General features: G+C 44.1%; 1 protein-coding gene across 3 annotated transcripts in view; it reads left to right on the top strand.

Annotated features, from left to right (window-relative positions):
- The window catches only part of fynb (FYN proto-oncogene, Src family tyrosine kinase b), a 95,622-nt gene that overhangs the window by 70,055 nt on the left and 5,454 nt on the right, over positions 1–20,113 (top strand). Inside the window, exons 4-10 of one of the 3 annotated variants that reach the window (XM_083790156.1) lie at positions 3,240–3,338; positions 4,666–4,769; positions 5,263–5,412; positions 12,659–12,814; positions 15,379–15,558; positions 18,023–18,099; positions 18,805–18,958. In XM_083790156.1, the coding sequence (XP_083646282.1) occupies positions 3,240–3,338; positions 4,666–4,769; positions 5,263–5,412; positions 12,659–12,814; positions 15,379–15,558; positions 18,023–18,099; positions 18,805–18,958 (920 nt within the window). Of the gene's footprint in view, positions 1–3,239; positions 3,339–4,665; positions 4,770–5,262; positions 5,413–11,980; positions 12,146–12,658; positions 12,815–15,378; positions 15,559–18,022; positions 18,100–18,804; positions 18,959–20,113 lie in introns of all 3 variants that reach the window. The other 2 variants (XM_083790155.1, XM_083790157.1) reach the window with 2 other exon arrangements.

Here is a 20,113-nt window from a genome sequence, read left to right as displayed (position 1 = left end):
GCATGAGATGGTAGTGAGGTTCGTTTACAGCAGCATGAGATGGTAGTGAGGTTCGTTTACAGCAGCATGAGATGGTAGTGAGGTTCGTTTACAGCAGCATGAGATGGTAGTGAGGTTCGTTCGTTTACAGCGGTGTGAGATGGTAGTATAGAAGGATGTGAGGTTCGTTTACAGCAGCGTGAGATGGTAGTGAGTTCGTTTACAGCAGCATGAGATGGTAGTGAGGTTCGTTCGTTTACAGCAGCGTGAGATGGTAGTGAGGTTCGTTTACAGCAGCATGAGATGGTAGTGAGGTTCGTTTACAGCAGCATGAGATGGTAGTGAGGTTCGTTTACAGCAGCGTGAGATGGTAGTGAGGTTCGTTTACAGCAGCATGAGATGGTAGTGAGGTTCGTTTACAGCAGCATGAGATGGTAGTGAGGTTCGTTTACAGCAGCGTGAGATGGTAGTATAGAAGGATTTAGTGATTCCACATGGATGGCATCAAACTCTTCAGATATGAGTAATGAGTATCCCTAAAACTAATTCAACTAATTAGGACTCTGGCTTTCATACATGGCTAACAGGCTGAATAATGAAAGGAAAACTCGTTTCTCTGTGTCTCCGGTATCGGTAAGAGTTATGGACAGTACTTGTCCCTATAAGCTCGTCAACGCTCTCTCTGTATTGCCATGACAGTTTAAAACACCACCAGATTGTCCGTATGGATGGACATCAAAAACTATAAACAGCCGGATAACTGCTAAGATAAGAAGCAAGGCTTTGCAGTTAATTCTGAGTATTGTAGCGTCAGACAGCAAAGGACCATGTTCAGAAAAATAGCAAGCTCACAATGCACCGCGTTGAGACGCATTGTGAGCTTGTAGATCGCCTATTTTTGGCCCCCCAGCATATGGATGCTGGCGTTCAAATGGTTGAGATAAGAATGGGATAGAGAACTGGTTCTCAAACATTATATGTTTTGTTTCCTACATTTCGTTTTTCGTTATTATTTCAAAGTAATTTTGAAAATACATTCCCAAAAAGCAAAAAAAAAAAAAAAGAATCATGAATTAAAAACAAAAACACTAGTTTGGTTCTCGACCTGAAAAGTTTGGGGAAAACACTGGGATAGAGTACCCGAAAGCAATGGAAAGATGTCACGTGAGAAAAGCCAAGGGATGGGAAGATGACCAGCTTGTGCAGATGAAAGACGCAGAGGGAGGGAGGGGGGGAGGGACGAGCGAGCCAATAGGAACTGATTATAGCTATAGTTAACGAGAGATGAAGGGATGGAGGGAGGACAGTAATGACTGCGTGGGCGTCCGGGCTGAAAGGTTACTCAGAGCACTCCCCCTCCTCTTTCTCTGTGAGCTTTTCCTCAGTATTTAGTGGATGCTCTCATCCACACTGACTCATAATGAGCACTGTACTTGACCGTGTTAAAGTTACATTACAAGCAACAGTACTGAACTTGGCAACAGGGGAGTGACCGTTGGAGTCAAAACGAAAGGGAGGTGTCTCTAACATTCCACAACAAGCCATGGACATATTATCACAAAGCAAGCCAATGGAGAAGCATAACACAGTGCAGGGGCCAGAAACAGCAAGACACCAACCATAGCTTTCTCTATTCTGGGCATGTCATAATAGGCGAACGTTTCTAGAAGATTTTGCAATGTGTTGTGAGCTTGTAGATCGGCAATTTTCCCCAATGAGATTTGGTATAAACCGAAAAAAGGATAGTAGTAATAGAGGGCCGTGGTCAATGAAGCATGTGGTTTAACAGATCTGGAATTCTACACTTCTGTTTTTAGTCTGCCAGACGAGGCTTAAAAAAAAATACAACTCCTCATTGTTTCCTCATGACTGCTATTATCCCATTTGGAGAATGCTCTACCACAGATGCCATGTTGTTCTTTTCACTTCCTGATCAGTTTGAACCATAGACTGTAAAAAATATGGACAAAGCGTTCCCCGGGTCTAACATGAACGTAAAATGAAGCCTGTAATAATATGCTAATTCCTGATGTAAGTCGCCATCTTTGGTACCAGCTGGCCATTGGCTGGCTCCGTTTTGTATACCAGCTGGTCATTGGCTGCCCAGACAACGAGGCGGGACTTCCCCCCTTCTTCTCCGTTGGTTTTTATTTTGACTCGAGTGGGAGGGGAATCCCGATCATAGACTGTAATGGTAGCCACGCCCCTCAGAACATACGCGATGTTTTTTTTTCTTTATGGTCATTTTTTTAATTAATGGGACCATAATTTTCCCAAAAGAATATTATGACATTAGAAATGAGACTTTAAACTAGTGACTGGAAGAAGAAAGTATTCATGACCATGTTTATTAAGGTAATACAGTCTAGGTGAAGTTGGGCCAAAATACATGGGCCTCTATGGAGCTATGGGGCTTTTTGGGTCCGGTCCAGCGCCACAACAGGCCATTATATGAACTACCGATTTCAAATGAGGCTTCACGAAATATCTGGCTGACTGCCCCCCTGGTTTGAACGGCCAAACGCCGCCCAAAGCTACAAGAGCTTGCAGAAAGCATGCAGTGTTTCGATCACATGAATTATGGATTTCTTTCTCTGTGTGCGTCATGTATATATGTATAGCATTTCACAGATGCTTTATGCATTTCACCCGACAGTCCTTTGAGTGCATGTACATACAGTTCATTTTTAGCATGCACGGCCTCAAGGGTAGACATTAGACAACCCCCCCCCGACATTTGTGTTATAGCTCTCAGCATGGGTTGCCAAACCTTCCCTAATGGAAATATGGAATCGTCCCTTATTTGGAAACTAAAAGACGTGTCCCTTATAGGGCATAGCAGTGGCAGCCATTTTGTGGTTCCACTCGAAAAAAGCCAATGCATTTTTCCCATAGAGATTTCCAAAATCAATTATTTTAAGCCTATAATCAAGCCGGATCCTGGTGAATCATGACCATAAAACCTTTGATTCTGTGAAAAGATAAATCACACCCGTGTGCAGTGAGGGGCACTCTCATCATCATACATCCTGTTAAACATCATCATACATCACATTCCGTGCTCAGCCATAGACACTAAGGTTCCGATTGTTAGTAGCCAATGATCCATGGCTGCTTTTGTGAATGTCAGCACACATCGATTCATCGATTGTTACCACTTTATGCAGTGTTCTGTTTTTCTTTTGAGCATGAAATGGTTTTAATAAAGAAAATGTTTAATTCAAACTCTCTCTCTCTCTTTCTCGCTCCCTCTCTTTTAGTGAAGGTGACTGGTGGGACGCTCGCTCACTCACCACCGGTGGAAACGGCTACATTCCCAGTAATTATGTGGCTCCAGTGGACTCCATCCAGGCTGAGGAGTGAGTGTGTTTATGTGTGTGTGTGTGTGTGTGTGTGTGTGTGTGTGGGGGGGGGGGGTATACATCGCACAGCCTGTAACTTCTTCTCGCACATGCTCCGAAAAGGACGCAGTCTTGTCAAACACACACTTCTCTCCGTTGATACCGTAATGTATGTACGTAATGCAGGGAAGGAAGGAAATCATACCCTGATTGACAATGTATCTGCCAGACCATTTCACAAGCTAGCTAAAATGACACGTGAGACTTCATAAAGAGTCGCATTTAGCATTTGAAATGTCAGGTCAGTGTGACCGAGATTTCTCTCTCTCTCTCTCTCTCTCTCTCTCTCTCTCTGTGTGTACTGTATGTGTGTGTGTGTGTGTGTGTGTGAGAGAGAGAAGTGCTTCATACACTCCACCCATCATATTGTGACTCTGAATAATGATCTTATGGTTGTGTTGTGAAGTCGAGGGCTCATTATAAGCCTTCTGAAACCGAGTGAAACTAAACAGAATGAACGAGAGCTAGAGAGAGAGAGAGAGAGAGGTTAATGAGAGAGAGAGGGAAAACGTTCTGGTGCCGTGCTCATTAACACAGATCTACTGTGGCACCAGAGGAAACCTGTTCACAGGGTGACGTCATATATATGGGCGATGTTTGACTAATTACAGTCTGCAGGACTGCAGGAACCTTGAAATGCCAGCTTTTCATGAATGTCAGACCAAGAGAAACCTGCTTGATGCTCCGGTTGCCTCCCGAAATCATAAGGATTTGACAAACACTGCTTTAAATAAAGTAACCACAGGTATAGATATTCATATTAAAGGGTTACATTATTTTGAGCCCAGGTTTTATGGTCTGAGGCTAAAAGTTCAGGTTAACATCATTTGTGTCACAATCCCTGTTACTTTTTCAAAAAGTAGGGCTACAAGAACCCAAAATCAAACAAACGTTCAAATTGCCATGGGTTTCTTCTATTTTTATATTTAGTAGTGTAATTGGAGTCACAAGTCTTTGACTGGTCCTGCTGTGTGCAAAGCTGCTACAGATTCCAACAGCATATGTCACACTCTCCTTTAGTCATTTTTCTGTAATTACTAACATCTGTGTGGTTCCACATGAACAAACTGATGGAGAACTCATATAGAGTCATTTTCTCAGCCAAATGTAATATGCAAGAATTTAGTTTATTCTTGTATAATTCACAAATCACATCATAGGACTTAACTTGGCTTCCGGGCAAACGTGTCCTTCAAAAGTCACATAATGTAATATCTTCTGAAATTCCCATTCTCATTCGCTGGGTAAGAGCATCCTCATAACGCGCTGTCTCTCGTGATTGCAGCTGGTACTTTGGAAAGCTGGGTCGTAAGGATGCCGAGCGGCAACTGCTGTCCACTGGGAACCCTCGTGGCACCTATCTCATCCGGGAGAGCGAAACTACCAAGGGTAAAACCACCAGACACACCTACAGTATATATCCACCTGCTGAGTGTGTAACAAATATAATGTGTACGATACATAATGTACAAGCAGAAATGGGGATGTTGCCGATGCCGGGCATGTCCAGTCCATATCCCATTCTGACCGGGCACCCATTTTGGTGTCGGCATCATGTTATGCTTTAGCTATTGAAAAATAGCAGATCTACAAGCTCATATCGCGCCACCGAGTGGCGCGATACGAGCTTGTAGGTCTGCTATTTTTCGAAAAATCGAATTGCGACTGACATTTTTTAGAATCTGATCTCAGGTCAGAATGGGTTCATCAGACCCAGTGTTTGTCCGGCGGAAACCTCGTATGAATCTGATCTCAGGTCAGAATGGGATATATGGGAAAATCTATCAAACACGCCACAGACGCTACGCACCTGCCAGCCACAACTGTGACTTCATATTGCCTATTGCCTAATGCATGACTCCAGCGTGTCTGTGTGATGCAGGTGCCTTCTCCCTGTCCATACGGGACTGGGACGACGTGAAGGGAGACCACGTCAAGCATTATAAGATCCGCAAGCTGGACAGCGGGGGCTACTACATCACCACCAGGGCTCAGTTCGACACGCTGCAGCAACTGGTGCAGCACTACTCGGGTAGGAAATGTCAACCTGTTGATCTTGCCCAGTGACACTAGCTGACTGTTGGAGAACATACATTGGAGAAAGCGGGTGAGAAGTGAGAGAAAGACAGAAAGAGAGAGAGACTTTAAACTGCCACTAGTGTAGCAATTCAGGACCCTGGGATTAATTATACCTCCCTCCAGCCTTAATTGACAATTAAAATAAACATGGCATGAAATGGCGGCCACGTTAACTACACTGTATGTGGTCAGATGGGTGGGAAAAGGCACCCTTATTCATGCTAAATAGCCTCTTTAATACCTGTTATCTCTCTTATGATCTAATGCCAGGCTATTTCATACTTCCGCAATGCGACAGGTTGTGAGCTTGTAGATTGCCGAAAGTTTGTGAAAATACATCTAAAAAAAACAAGTGGTTAAAATAAATGTTTTGGGGTATAGAATTTGCATCAGTATTTGGAAATGAGTGCACACACAGTGGCCTTTGGCCTACTGATATAATACATTACAGATAATTCCTAACTTTATATATTGCAATTATAATGTGTGATAGTTACAAAACTCCCAAGGTTGCCTCGACACGTTTGGGAGCCACTGCCATAGATGCCCTTTCTGCTGTGACCCTCTTGGCTTTTAGACTCATTTCAGTCAAATAACACTGTGCACTTACATCTCATAATTCTCTCACAGACTGTCGTCTAAAAGATCCAGGCGTAGCCATAGTGAGCCTTATTTTAGAGGAGACGGAACATTTAACACTGCAGCCATTTAAAAGCTTCCAAGTCTTCTCTTCACCCTGGTGTCCATTACCTTGGATTGATCCAGAAATGCATTAAGCAGACATTGTTACCGCGCATAATTGCATTTGGGAATGGCCGTTCATATGCAGCGATAGAATGTGGCCCTCGTCATGAGCAAAGACCAGCACGGTCAAAACGGAAAGCAAAAACCCTAGTATACCCCAGTTGTCTCTACAGTATGTACTTGGCAGACACCCTCCTTTTCCCCCTCTTACTGTAAACCAAATCTCTTTGCAAAAAAAAACATGCTTCGCAATTATTCAATTCATCGATAAATGAATCGCCAAGAAAACAATCGATAGTTTCAGCCCGAGTTCCAGACAGACCTGTCCTGCAGCAGCAGTCTCTCAAGGGACAGTGGTAGATAATGTTGTTGCTGTCGGGGCATATTTCAACCTAGATGTTAGTGTGCAGTGGTGGGAAAAGTACTTAAGTAAAAGTTTTGCAATACTGCAATGTATAAATACTCTTGTTACAAGTCAAAGTGCCAAATTTTACTTGACTAAAAGTACAAACGTAGTGGTATCAAAGTTTTTATAAATATCAAGTTTTTATAAATATCTTTTGAGAATAGCCGATCGTCTATTTTCTTTTTTTTTTTAAGATATTTTTTTGTGGCTTACGCCTTTATTGATTTTTTAAGGGATAGAAAGTAGGCTGACAGGAAACGGGAGAGAGATGGGGGGATGACATGCGGTAAAGGCCGTGTCGGGTCCGGGAGTCGAACCCGCGGCACACCGCGACTGGATCACCAGTCCGGTGCCCAGACCGTTACGCTACGGCCTGGGCTATCGTCTATTTTCAAATGTCTGAAATGTATTTAGGGCTGAAGTGGTTAATATATGTTTCATAATAATAATCAAAATCTTCAAAGTATAATTAGTAGCCAGTGGTGGAGTACTCGCATGTTTTACTTAAGTAAAACTATACTGTACTTAAGTACATGACGTACATACTTACTTTACAGTACACCACTGCTAGTAGCCTAACTAAAGTTCTCAAATAATTGTAGTGGAGTAAAAATGGGAAATATACTCAAATAGCAGATCTAGAGGCTCACAACGCATCGCATCACTTCGGCTATTTTCACCAATTTAAAAATAATAATAAAAAAGAAATGGTTTTGGACATGGTTTCCACACGACAGCAACACTTATGTGTCAGGAGAGAGATAGCCTCGGTATGCAGGCTTTTATTTCCCTTCGCATTCGTCAGGAGAGAGATACAGCGAGAGAGACACAGACATTGGGTGAGTGTGAGCTCTTCCTGGGAGTAGTGAGCGTTCTGTTCTGTGTGGTAGAGAGAGAGAGAGAGAGAGAGGGGGGGGGGGGGGGGAGCGCATGCCTTGTTCGCAGGAGACAATGATGATGATGATGATGATGATGATGACAGTGACACGCTGACTCCAGACTGGCATGTCGTCGCTGTCGGGTGGAAACCTTATATTTCCAACACCGTTACTTTTCAGTGTTGCAATGGATCCAGTGTAGCTTCGTCTACTTTTCATTGGTTCCATATTAAGGAAAACCCTCAAACACACTTTGCCATTTTCACTTTGACTTTCATAAATGCTCAAAAATAGCCGCTTAGATTTGCTATTTTCACTACTTTTGTGCGATACACTTGTGCAACGTTAATTTACGGGGAGAAAACGAAACAAAAAAGGCTATAATATATGGAGATACAAGGTTTCTGCTCGACCGTGTCGATATCCACCAGATGAGCCAGCGCTCTGTGTCCTCATTTGTTCTCACCCTGTTAATTCCGCTCTTCTCTTCTTTTCTAACTAAAAGCCTCATTACTTCCCCTCTCTCTCTCACTTTTCTTTTTCTGTCCTCATATCACCTCTTTTTCTTTCATTAATTTCACAATGATTCTCTAGCATCATCCCTTTCCCTCAATATCTCTCTCTCTCTCTCTCTCTCTCTCTCTCTCTCTCTCTCTCTCTTCCTCAGACAAAACACCTTGGTGTCTTGACCTGACCTGATCTCATTGTTATTCTGTCTCGCTGTTTCAGTGACTCCCTCCTACTCTCTATCTCTCTCTCTCTCTCTCTCTCTCTCACTCTCTCTCTCTCTCTCTCCTTCCCTCCTCCTCACTCTCTCTCTATCTGCTTCCCTGTCCGTCTCACCCAGAGAAAGATGATTTAGGCGTGAAGACGGCTCCTCCATGTGTCCTTATTACTTGTTTTCAGGAGTGTGGCGGTGGTTGTGTTCCTTTCATCTCTCTAACACGCTTATCACTATGGTGAAGAAGACTGCTACTTTCCCTGTCATGCTCTAATAGGCACATTAACGTATGTTTAAGCGTGCTGACATTGACTCTAAGTAGCCCCCCCCATATGTGTTTATGTCACGCTACATTAACCCATCTCATCCCAGCAGTCTTTACTGCCCATCCAGATAACGTTACAAAAGTCAACCGCTTCACCAATGACCTTGACTCCGCAGCAGGCCCCTTTATCACCTCTCGCTCTTCTCGCTGAATTTCCAACTTACCAGCGACGCAGCTCAAGATCAACTTCTTATCGTTGCTGTCGGGCAGAAAAATCCTCCATATTTCACCTATTTATGTATATTTCCGTGAATTAATGCCCTACTATGAAAATAGGTTTATCTCCGCAGCTGGCTCGCGATATTTCTCAACTTGAAAATACTTTAAATAATGTACGTGGTGAGATCGCACGTAAATGCGCGCGTGTGCGTGCGTGCCAAGTGTAGCCAGCGGGGCTTTGATGAATACAGATGCGCACAGCCCGAACTCCCAATCTCCGGTGTGGGACCATGCAGGACAGAGGTTTCCTCATGTATACAGTATGTCGGATAGGAGATTCAAGGTTTCCTCATGTATACAGTATGTAGGATAGGAGATTCAAGGTTTCCTCATGTATACAGTATGTAGGATAGGAGATTCAATGTTTCCTCATGTATACAGTATGTAGGATAGGAGATTCAAGGTTTCCTCATGTATACAGTATGTAGGATAGGAGATTCAATGTTCCCTCATGTATACAGTATGTCGGATAGGAGATTCAAGGTTTCCTCATGTATACAGTATGTAGGATAGGAGATTCAATGTTCCCTCATGTATACAGTATGTCGGATAGGACATTCAAGGTTTCCTCATGTATACAGTATGTAGGATAGGAGATTCAAGGTTTCCTCATGTATACAGTATGTAGGATAGGACATTCAATGTTCCCTCATGTATACAGTATGTAGGATAGGAGATTCAAGGTTCCCTCATGTATACAGTATGTAGGATAGGAGATTCAAGGTTTCCTCATGTATACAGTATGTAGGATAGGACATTCAATGTTCCCTCATGTATACAGTATGTAGGATAGGAGATTCAATGTTCCCTCATGTATACAGTATGTAGGATAGGAGATTCAAGGTTTCCTCCCGACGGCAGCACTATATGCCTTTTCCGCCGCTGCATATATCTGACCTTGAGAGAAGGCGAACTGATAAACGATCCATCTTTTGACGATCGACCGAGCATAGTGAGCCTCAGACGTCAGAATCCATCATTTTACGACGCCGCCCGCCACACCTTTATGCACCAAACCATGATTGTTTTGTCGTCTTGTTTGCGTGGCTGCGGTCCAGCATTATCGACATGCTTTATGACAGCCCAGCAGCAGTAAGTGATACAGAGGGCCGTATCGATGCCCCAGCACAGCAGCTGTGTAGCTGCAGGATCACATAAACCTTGTATCTCCATATTACTTTTTATCTTTTTATGTTTTTTTCTTATATGAGAGAGAGAGAGAGAGAGAGAGAGGGAGGGAGGTCTGACACATTTTAGGGAGGTCTGACACATTTTAGGGAGGTCTGGCACATTTTGAGCTTGTAGCTCTTCCACCAAATGTGGTGGAAAAAAGACGGTCTTCTGAGTCCGTTTCACTAGAGGGTTTAAGTGGTTAAGGAGAACTGTTGGACATCCGTGTTTTCCGGCCGACAGCGACGAGGTGCGCGTGGGGGTGTTGTTGATGGCAGAGGTACCGGCTGAGCACTCCCAGGGGTGAGACGGACGTGGGCCTTTATCTCTGCTTTACTGCCCTGCACAAACACACCCCAGGGCCTTATCACTGAAGATGGAGGGGGGGGGGGTGGATAATGGGGACGCTGTTGGGTGGAAACCTTGTATCTCCAAAAGCGTTCTTTTTTTATTTTATTACTATTACAAAAAATATATAAAATAGTACAAAATAGCAGATCTGCTATTTTCACTACTTTTATGTGACACTTTTTACATTGTACTTTTCCCCCTTTTTTTTAAATCCCCTGTCCCCCCAACTGTCCCCTGTGCGACAATTGTAGAACAGTACGATGAACTAGTACGGGCATTAATTTACGAAAATTATACAAACGTTGAAATGTGGAGATACGAGGTGTCTGTCCGACAGCAACGATGCGGTAATGGAAACATGCCGTCCAGCATACTCAATAATGGCCAAACACGACCACGTCCTCTGATGGCGAAGGAAGCAAGGCTTCAATTTCATGTCATCAGTGACCTAGAGAGGAAATGGATGATGCTCAGCTCGCCATCAAAAAATTAGAATGTCCGCTCAGGCTCAAGCTAGAGGCCTCTCGTGAGCCTAAACAAGCCGCAAATACATCACACAGCGCATTGTATACATACTTCTCCGCGTGTGGACTGATCGACAGCCCAACCGTCCTCTTAGCAATTACAGTGCTGCCATTATCGTAACTGTATGGGAGTCATACTGTACGTCCAATTAGCCAAAGCGAGCCATGACGTCATCTCCTGATAGTCCTCGTACAGAACTGGCTCTAAAGCTTCCATTGCTCATGAGTAATTTGAGCCAAGGTTTTCCCTGTATTTAGTCAGCAGGATACGATTTATCCTCTCTCCACCCCACCACCCGTACCACAAACAGATGCAATCGCCTAGATTTCAAACTGTAAAAAAAAAAGAAAGAAAAAAATTGATAAATATTAACATGAAAGGAATACCTTGAGCTTTTGAAGGTTAAATTATGTTTTACGTTTTTTCGTAAATTAATGCAGAGCTTGTAGATTGGCTATTTTCACTAATTGAAAATGTTTATTTATTTATTTTATGTAATAATAAAAAAGGAAAGGTTTCGGACATACAAGGTTTCCACCTAACAGCAACATGTTGTAACCTGTCTTCACTCCAGACCAGGAAGAAAGGAATGAAATATCCTATAGTTGAATAATATGTATTTACGTGTCCTGTAAAGCCATGTCGCCTGCACCAATAGGCTTACCGTAGACTTACCTAGTCAGACGGTTGGAGATCTCTGCCTATACCAATAGATCTGGTGACATCTAAATTCAATGCAATGGCTAGAACCAAGTACTGAGAAACTACTCATAGATTTAAAAAAAAATAACTACATTGCAAAAGCAATACAAAGACTTTAGGGTTGTCCTTCCTATTGGGACGGTGACATGATTTGTTTTCAAAACAGTAAACGGACAAAATGGGTAAATGGTTTTGTCCGTTCTCGCTTGCTGTTCTAGCCCCTATACTGAATTTAGACTTCACGTATCGGTAGATGGATAACTCTGATCGTCTAGCTATGCAAGGCTATAGGCTCACTGATGCTTTTCAACTTTCCTGCTACTTTACTCTTTTTTTCCCTCCAAGATGTGTTGCCAACTCAGTTCTCACTATGTACTTTACATCTCTTTATACTGCGTGTGTGTGTGTGTGTGTGCGTGCGTGCGCGTGTGTGTGTGTGTGTGTGTGTGTGTGTGGCTCTCGGCTGTGCGGCGCGTGCAGACCGAGCCGCTGGGCTCTGCTGTCGCTTGGTGGTGCCTTGCCACAAGGGGATGCCCCGCCTCACCGACCTGTCTGTCAAAACCAAAGATGTTTGGGAGATCCCACGGGAGTCGCTGCAGCTCATCAAGCGTCTGGGGAACGGGCAGTTTGGGGAGGTCTGGATGGGTACGGATCCAATCGCCGGTCCTGGAGGGTGCGTGGAAGGCACCACACTGACCCGCTGGCAGAGACACCTGACTAAAAACCATTCGAACATTATCAGAACATAATACACAAAATATGTGATCTGGCCAAATGGGGAGAGGGAGATGAAAGCAAAGCATCTTAAAAGACCTCTCATGAATTCTTATTGTAAAACTACGCAGCAAAATCCAGAGTGCGACATTTCTCTTCCAGGCACACTCTGGATTTTAGGTTTTGATGGAATACGATATCAAGCAAGGGTACGAGAAACAGAGAAGTGCCATTTCAGGACGCTTCCAATCACGTACTGTACTTACTCGGCTTTGTAAGCCCCTCCCCAAAACATGTGGAAAACACTTTGTTCGAGATGTTGGGAGTCAGGAGACTCTGCTCTCGTGTGTTCATTCATGGCTGCCTTCCACCTCCCTCTATTGCATGGTCCACTCCCTGGTAGTTAACCCTTTGTGTTCCCTCCCCTCCCCTCCCTCTCTGTAGAGAGTGCAGATGGTTTGTGCTTTAATTTAACCGGCGTGTGTGTCAACTACACCCCTGACACTGTGGGCCTGACTCACGATGCCTGGGAGATCACCAGAGACTCCCTAGAGCTGGAAATAAAGCTGGGGGCTGGATGTTTTGCTGATGTGTGGTATGGTAAGGAAACGCACCACTTTTTGAACTCTCCTAACCACTTAAACCCCTTAGCCTACTACATACGACTAATGGTGAAAGTAGCTGATCTACAAGCTCAGAAACGTGTCGCGGTGTCATACGTTGTGAGCTTGTAGATCTGCTATCCTCGCTATTTTTGAATTTGGCTTTATTTTCAGAATTTCTTTGGGACATTCTTGGTCCTCGGGTTTTGTCAATAATGATAAGCCCGCAATCTGGATGCCATTTAACTGCTTTTGATGACACTATCCTGGAAAATGTATGCTATGTTTACCCTGTTAAGTCCTTATTAACCCCCTGCATTTGTTTATACTGACAATGGAGAAAAAAACAGTTTGTTTGCTGATGAAAAAACATGAATTATATTTTCCCCCCAGGTAAACATGACTTATATTTCTCCACAGGTAAGGCCCTGTAAGGTACCCTGTTGTAGAACAATTTCAAGTACTTCAACTTTAAAACAATAACAAAAACAAAACAACACTTCCCCTGTTTTTGGTTTCCTCTAATTGACGATGGATGGAAGCATACATTATCATTATTTCTGCCCTGGGTTCCATTTGATATGCTGGATTCTTATTTTGTAAAGTTTAATCTGTTAATAACGCACACTTTAAACCCGTTCCATTACTTGTCAATAGAACCTCACGTAAAGCTTGCTGCCAGCAGAGCTTTCCCTCCTCCTGTGACTCCCTTAATACTGTGTCCCCTCCCAACCGTCCTACTGTCTGTCTCTAATGAATGTGCCTCCCAGTCATATTTATATTTCATGAATTATATTAAACCAGTGATTCTCAACCCTTTTCATTTCAAGGAACCCCCGCTTTGATATGCATTAAGCCACGGACCCCTAGTGACATACAACACCAAAGAAAGTGTTGGGTGCACGCTGGCCAAGTGTTCCAGGCACATGCCACATATAGACTCTGGCCTGACAGCGTGTCGCGTGTTCGAGTCCCGTTCATGACGACCTTTGCTGCATGTCTCTCCCCTTCTCTCTCTCCCTCTATCAGAAAAGCCCAAAACTAAAAAACAAAAGAAAGTGTTCATTTCACTCTGAGGGTGTACGACCCGTGGGTCCGGATGCTTCCATTCGTACCCATTCATACACTCTCAGAGTTTCACACCTGTAAAGGTTAATTAAAATCCCTGGCATGCCCCGCACCCGACGTTCAGAGACAGCATTTCAAACGAGGCTCATTTCTGCTGATTCGTGTCATTACTGCTGGACCAGAGATACCCCCCCCCCCCCTCCCCCATGTGGCACCCTGTCCTATGGGATCTTATTACCTCACACAGCCCAGCATGGGGGTTGCATCCCATAGCAGTAGAGTCCACACACCATACTTATGTCCAGAAACCCAAAATGGCCACACAGCTGTGCCAATGAATTGATTCACGAGTGCCATTTTAAATTACCCTATTGGCCTGAATATAAGACTATATTTTTTCCAATGGAAATATCCTAAAAGAAATCACACCCGTGTGAAGTGAGGGGCGCTCTTATCATCGTACATCATCCAATAAAAAAAATGAATATACTTCCTCATGAATTAAAACTTATGTTATTAACTTATTATCTTTTAACCATGATGATAAAATGTAAAAAACACAATACGGTAAAACTCCCACTCCCACCCACACAGTCATCCACCCACTTGTCATCGCCCACACATTGAAACACGCCTCCGTTAGCCGATATGTCAACCGACGGTGGAGTGTGTCTTGCCTTTATGTCACCGCTTATGGATTATAGATGGCTACGTTAAGTGCTACTGTACCACAGTGCCAGTGTGATTACAGTGACTTGTGTATTAAGCACGCCTGCACTGACACAATAGACACAATCGGCGCAGCCCTGATGTGTTACAGTAAGGCTTCGTTTAAACTTGACCGCGCACTTGTGTCCCCTGCCGAAAATAGCTGATCTACAAGCTTAAAGACATTGTAATGTGACGCTTTGCGATGCATTGGACGCTTGTAGATTGGCAATTTCAGGCGCGCAACCCGAGTATAAATCAGGCTTAACTGGCGCCCGACCACTGAGGAGCTTATGAGTACTATTGCTTTTAATAATCATCCTACAATGGATTATCTGCTCCCATGTTGGTATATGGAGGGCTTTTCAAAGCCCTGCGGATCTCCCTCTCTCCCTCCTGCTGTGAGTGTGTGTTTTTTTAAATCAAGGCCCATTTAATTATCCGTTGGGACAGCCCTCCTGAAGCCCTCCTAGAAGTGAATTAAAGGCAAGACGACTAGTCTGCCGTCATCCCTGTGGTTGATCCCGTCTGTCTCACTATCATTTCAAAGCAAGACTTTTGCCTTTTATTTGGCGAATTGTGATTACAATACCCTTGTCATTTTGCTCTGAAATGATGTGATCTTAATACAGAATGGAGTGGTGGCTTGTGTCACTGATGCTACTGTGTGTGTGTGTGTGTGTGTGTGTGTGTGTGTGTGTGTGTGTGTGTGTGTGTGTGTGTGCGTGTGTGCGTGTGTGCGTGTGTGTGTGTGCGTGCGTGCGTGTGCGTGTGTGTGTGGGGTAGGAACGTGGAATGGCACCACAAAGGTGGCGGTTAAAACTCTGAAGCCGGGCACCATGTCGCCCGAGTCCTTTCTGGAAGAAGCTCAGATCATGAAGAAGCTCCGCCACGACAAGTTGGTGCAGCTGTACGCTGTCGTGTCAGAGGAACCCATCTACATTGTCACTGAGTACATGGGCCAAGGTAGATGAACACCTACACACACACACACACACACACACTGCCAAGCGCAGGTCTGACTTCTATCGCTAAAAACAATGCAACCCGACAGTGCAGGCCGGGTAGGAGCCCAGCCAGCAGGGCAGCAAGTACAGTATTTGGCACAGAGATGAACGCACAGGAGGTCCAACCTGGGTCCTACGACAACTCCACTGGCCTATTCAAGGCCTGGACAGAGGCCGTTTGCTGTGCCCTGCGTGGGGGAGTCAAACGCACACAAAAAACGCAAGGTTATTTTTAGTCCTTACATATAGTCCCTGCGTGAGTTGCGTCGCTATTGTAGGCTTGTGTTGGTCCACTAGATAGCAGCTATGACAGATTGGATTGTACAAACTGTATAGGCCTACTACTGATACACGTGCCACTTTATTTTTGTTACGAGTTGAGATGTAGTTATGCAAAACCCCTCTCTACATCGTCACTGAGTACATGGAAACAGCTAGATAAGCATACATGCTAACACAATAGCACACAACATACAGTACATGTGTACATTGTGCTGCCATCGAGTAGATGGGCAAAGATAGACAAACATGTGCAAACATATACTCACGCATGAGGGAACACTCGGACACTAGCAGTAGCAACACATACACATAGCCTACAGTAGATAGATAGACCTTTATGGATTCTGTGAGGGAAATTCAGTTGTCGTAGCAGTATAAAACACAGGACAGATACAGAACAGAAACAAATTATTAAACTAGAAAAAGTGCTCCTCGGAGCACAGGTGTATACGTTGGTTAGACATACAGTACGACAGGCATTAGTCCGACAACACCAGCGCTTCAGACAGTGTTTACAACTAACCCGTGACCGGGTTAAAACTCACCCGTGGCTCCCGACATGTGTGACCGGTTAAAAGTAACCCGTGGCAGGTTAAAACTAACCTGTGGCTTCCCTGTGAGGTTAGGGTTAGGGTTAGGCTAAGGTTTTGGGTATGGTGTTGGTCTACTCTAATGCCTGTCGGTCTGGTAGTACGTCGGACCAAACACATGCACCCTGCCAATGTGAAAAGAGTGGGATTTATTCCTTGACCTAGTGGAAATGTACGTGCTAAATCTCACGTAAATCCCACACTGCGTTCATGATTAAGGCATTTTGTTCAGAACGGACCAATCCTGCAAACTTTGGAAGCCAATGTTAGCCAATTAGGATGGAATATGAAATATCGGACAAATTTGTCTTGATCACATGACTTTAGAGATACTGTTTTTGTATTTGCGTGAATTTTGGACAGAATCTGAAGGAGTAATATAAAACAAATGTTTTACAAATGGCGCTATTAAAGGCATATATGAAAAAATGTCATTAGGGATCTCCATATTTGGGCGTATGATCAGTAGAGTAGGCTTGGCCATGCAACGTAGGTGTGAGGGCCATGTAGCGGCCCAAACCTCTAGTAAATATAAATGTACATACATGTACCGGTAAATACGTTTATGAATGTATATAAGTGTACATAAACAATCTGTCCCCTCCCCTGGCTGTATCGTGGATAAATATGAACAGAACAGGCAATTCACAGTATATGGGGATACTGTATACACACATCGCAGTAGATCAATATGGTATGGCCTATATAGAGAGAGTATATGAGAGAGAGAGAGACAGAGAGAGTAAGGACAGAACATCTACAGTGAGTCAAAAACCCATACAGGAACCTGTTTTACGCAGCATGTAAGCAAAACTATATGAATGAATGTGCAGTGCACATACTGTATGGTTAGATCATGCAGGAACTTATACAAGTATACAAAGTGGTTAAACAACCGTGGATTGATTCCATTTCACTTTGAGTTTAGATGCATTAAACTGTTCTGGTATGATGTTTTTTTCTCTCTCTCTCTTCTCCAAAGTGGCAGTAATTAAAGCATATAAAAACAGCCTTCCCACAAGGACTGGAATTCGGGAACACCACAATAAAGAGCCGTAGATGCATATTAAACACAGGGGAAAACAAGAATGGAAACATGATGTGCACGGCAATGCTCTTGGCGTGCCACATCTAGGCCAGAGTGTCAACTCGGAGCCAGGAATGCTGTACAGTATGAGAGTTTGTGTGGGCAGTGTTGTGAGCACTGCGCTGCACCGTGGGTCTGCCACGACGACCGCAGTCTGTCAACGACAATGTAAAGATCAAATGACTGTTTATGAGATTGTTTTGTGTGCTTTTTGATTACTTAATAAGAGGATGAAGATAATAAGATTACAAACCGTCGCTGTCTGAAGTGGAGCTACATGTCAGCAGTAGTTTACTGTTGTTGAAAAATGGATATACATACTCAAACTGTACAAAGAGCTATAATTTTACGTGGACTGACATTAGGTGTGTGTGTGTGTGTGTGTGTGTGTGTGTGTGTGTGTGTGTGTGTGTGCGCGTGTGCGTGTGCATGCGCGTGTTTCGTTTCATTTATTCTTTTTTAAGGAAGCCTCCTGGAGTTCTTGAAGGACGGAGAAGGACGTGGTTTAAAACTACCCAACCTGGTGGACATGGCTGCTCAGGTACATTTAAAACTACCCAACCTGGTGGACATGGCTGCTCAGGTACATTTAAAACTACCCAACCTGGTGGACATGGCTGCTCAGGTACATTTAAAACTACCCAACCTGGTGGACATGGCTGCTCAGGTACATTTAAAACTACCCAAACTGGTGGACATGGCTGCTCAGGTATAATTGGCGTACATGTTAAATTTACAATTTACAATTTAGGCATTTAGCAGACGCTCTTAATCCAGAGCGACTTACATTAAGCAAGAACAAAAAAGCATGGGAATACATCACATAAAAGCATTTATCATGAAACATGCGTAAGCTAAGAAAGTAACAGTGGAATATCTATATAATGAAACTATACATAAAAACTATACATATACTACTATGCTATACATATGTACTACGACGTGCTATGACTACATACAATGCAATTATAGTGCTGTCTACATAACATGCTATAAGTCTGTATCAAATGCTATCCAAGTCTACAGAAATGCTATCTAAGGGGGTGGGGTAAGTGCTATGGGCCATGATGGAGTCTGAAAAGGTGGGTTTTCAGACTACGGCGGAAGATTGGGAGTGATGCTGCAGTTCTGACTGCAATGGGAAGTGCATTCCACAGTTTTGGAGCCAGAAGGGAGAAGAGTTTGGGACGTGTGGACCACTGTTAAACCACTGGTCTACTACAGCATTGTACCGTGTGCATTCCAGGTGGCAGCAGGTATGGCGTACATCGAGCGGATGAACTACATTCATAGGGACCTGCGTTCGGCTAACATCCTGGTCGGGGACAACCTGGTGTGTAAGATCGCAGACTTTGGTCTGGCCAGGCTGATCGAAGACAATGAGTACACTGCTCGGCAAGGTGAGGCCTCCCCAAACACTGTGTGCACCGCACGCACGCACGCACAGACACACACACACACACACACATGCACAAAATGTACAGCACACCCAGCCAAATGGTTGCCAGTGAAACCGCAATCAGAGGTCAGTTCAGTTGCAAACATATTCTCACTGTTATCTCCCATTCACTTGCATGGAGTTGCTCACCACCCAGCATACGGGGTGCGCACGCTTTTCCAACACAAAAAAAGGTCCGAGGCGCGGGGACATACGATGCGATGCGAAAATGCGATGGTCCGACATGCGCTGCTCCCGCGCTTGCGGTTATGGTTAGGTTAGGGATTGAGGTTTCGGGTCAATAGTATGTCGGAACTAAAGCCTGTACCCGCGGCGCGCATACTCCCTTTTCACCCCTTCTTCCGGGTTGGAATAGTTTGACGGGCTGGGCCTCTTTGGGGCCTCCGTGTGACACATTTTGCATCCTCTCGCATGTGCAATAGTGTCACGTCCGTGCGCAAACCCCGAGCCCAAGCTCGTGAATCAAGTCCATTGGCCGATTTTTTTTTAAATCTCTGGCCCCAGACGTAATACGCTGCAGTGCCTATGATCGGCCAGCATGTCAATTACACTTCAGCTCTTCCTCTCGGTTATGGAGGCTTGTGTTTACACAGAGGGAGGTAGATAGTCATTTCCTGCTCCAGAGAGAGAGAGAGAGAGCGATCTGTCGTCTCTGTCAGGCAGAAGACTCTCCATTTATCCTAAATTAACCAACACAAATGTTTCAATTTGTATATTGAAGAGGGAATCTTGAAAAGTGGCTGCACACGCCAATAGCCAGAGTGGCACTCTGGCTATTGGCGTGTGCAGCCACTTTCTTGTCTTTTCATGATTCAACTCTTCAGTTCTCTCCCGTGGGCCGGCACCGCCACAAGGACTTTAGTGCAGAATGTGCACTCAATTTGTATATTGGCATAAAACTAATACCACGCCAATCAGACAAATTGGAACACCTGTGTTGGTCTCCAACATGGCAGGTGTATAACTATATTTGAAATGAATATATAAAATGGTTGTGTTCAGACTTAGCTTAGAGATGGTTAGGGTTAAGTGGATAAGTGTAGCTGAGGATTTGGTGTGCTTATGGTCCGGGACAGCTCTTATCCTGTATTTAGCT

The sequence above is a fragment of the Protomyctophum parallelum genome (assembly GCF_964188405.1).
Source record: "Protomyctophum parallelum genome assembly, chromosome: 19".
NCBI classification, from domain to species: Eukaryota; Metazoa; Chordata; class Actinopteri; order Myctophiformes; family Myctophidae; genus Protomyctophum; species Protomyctophum parallelum.
This window is presented reverse-complemented; position numbering and strand designations above follow the sequence as displayed.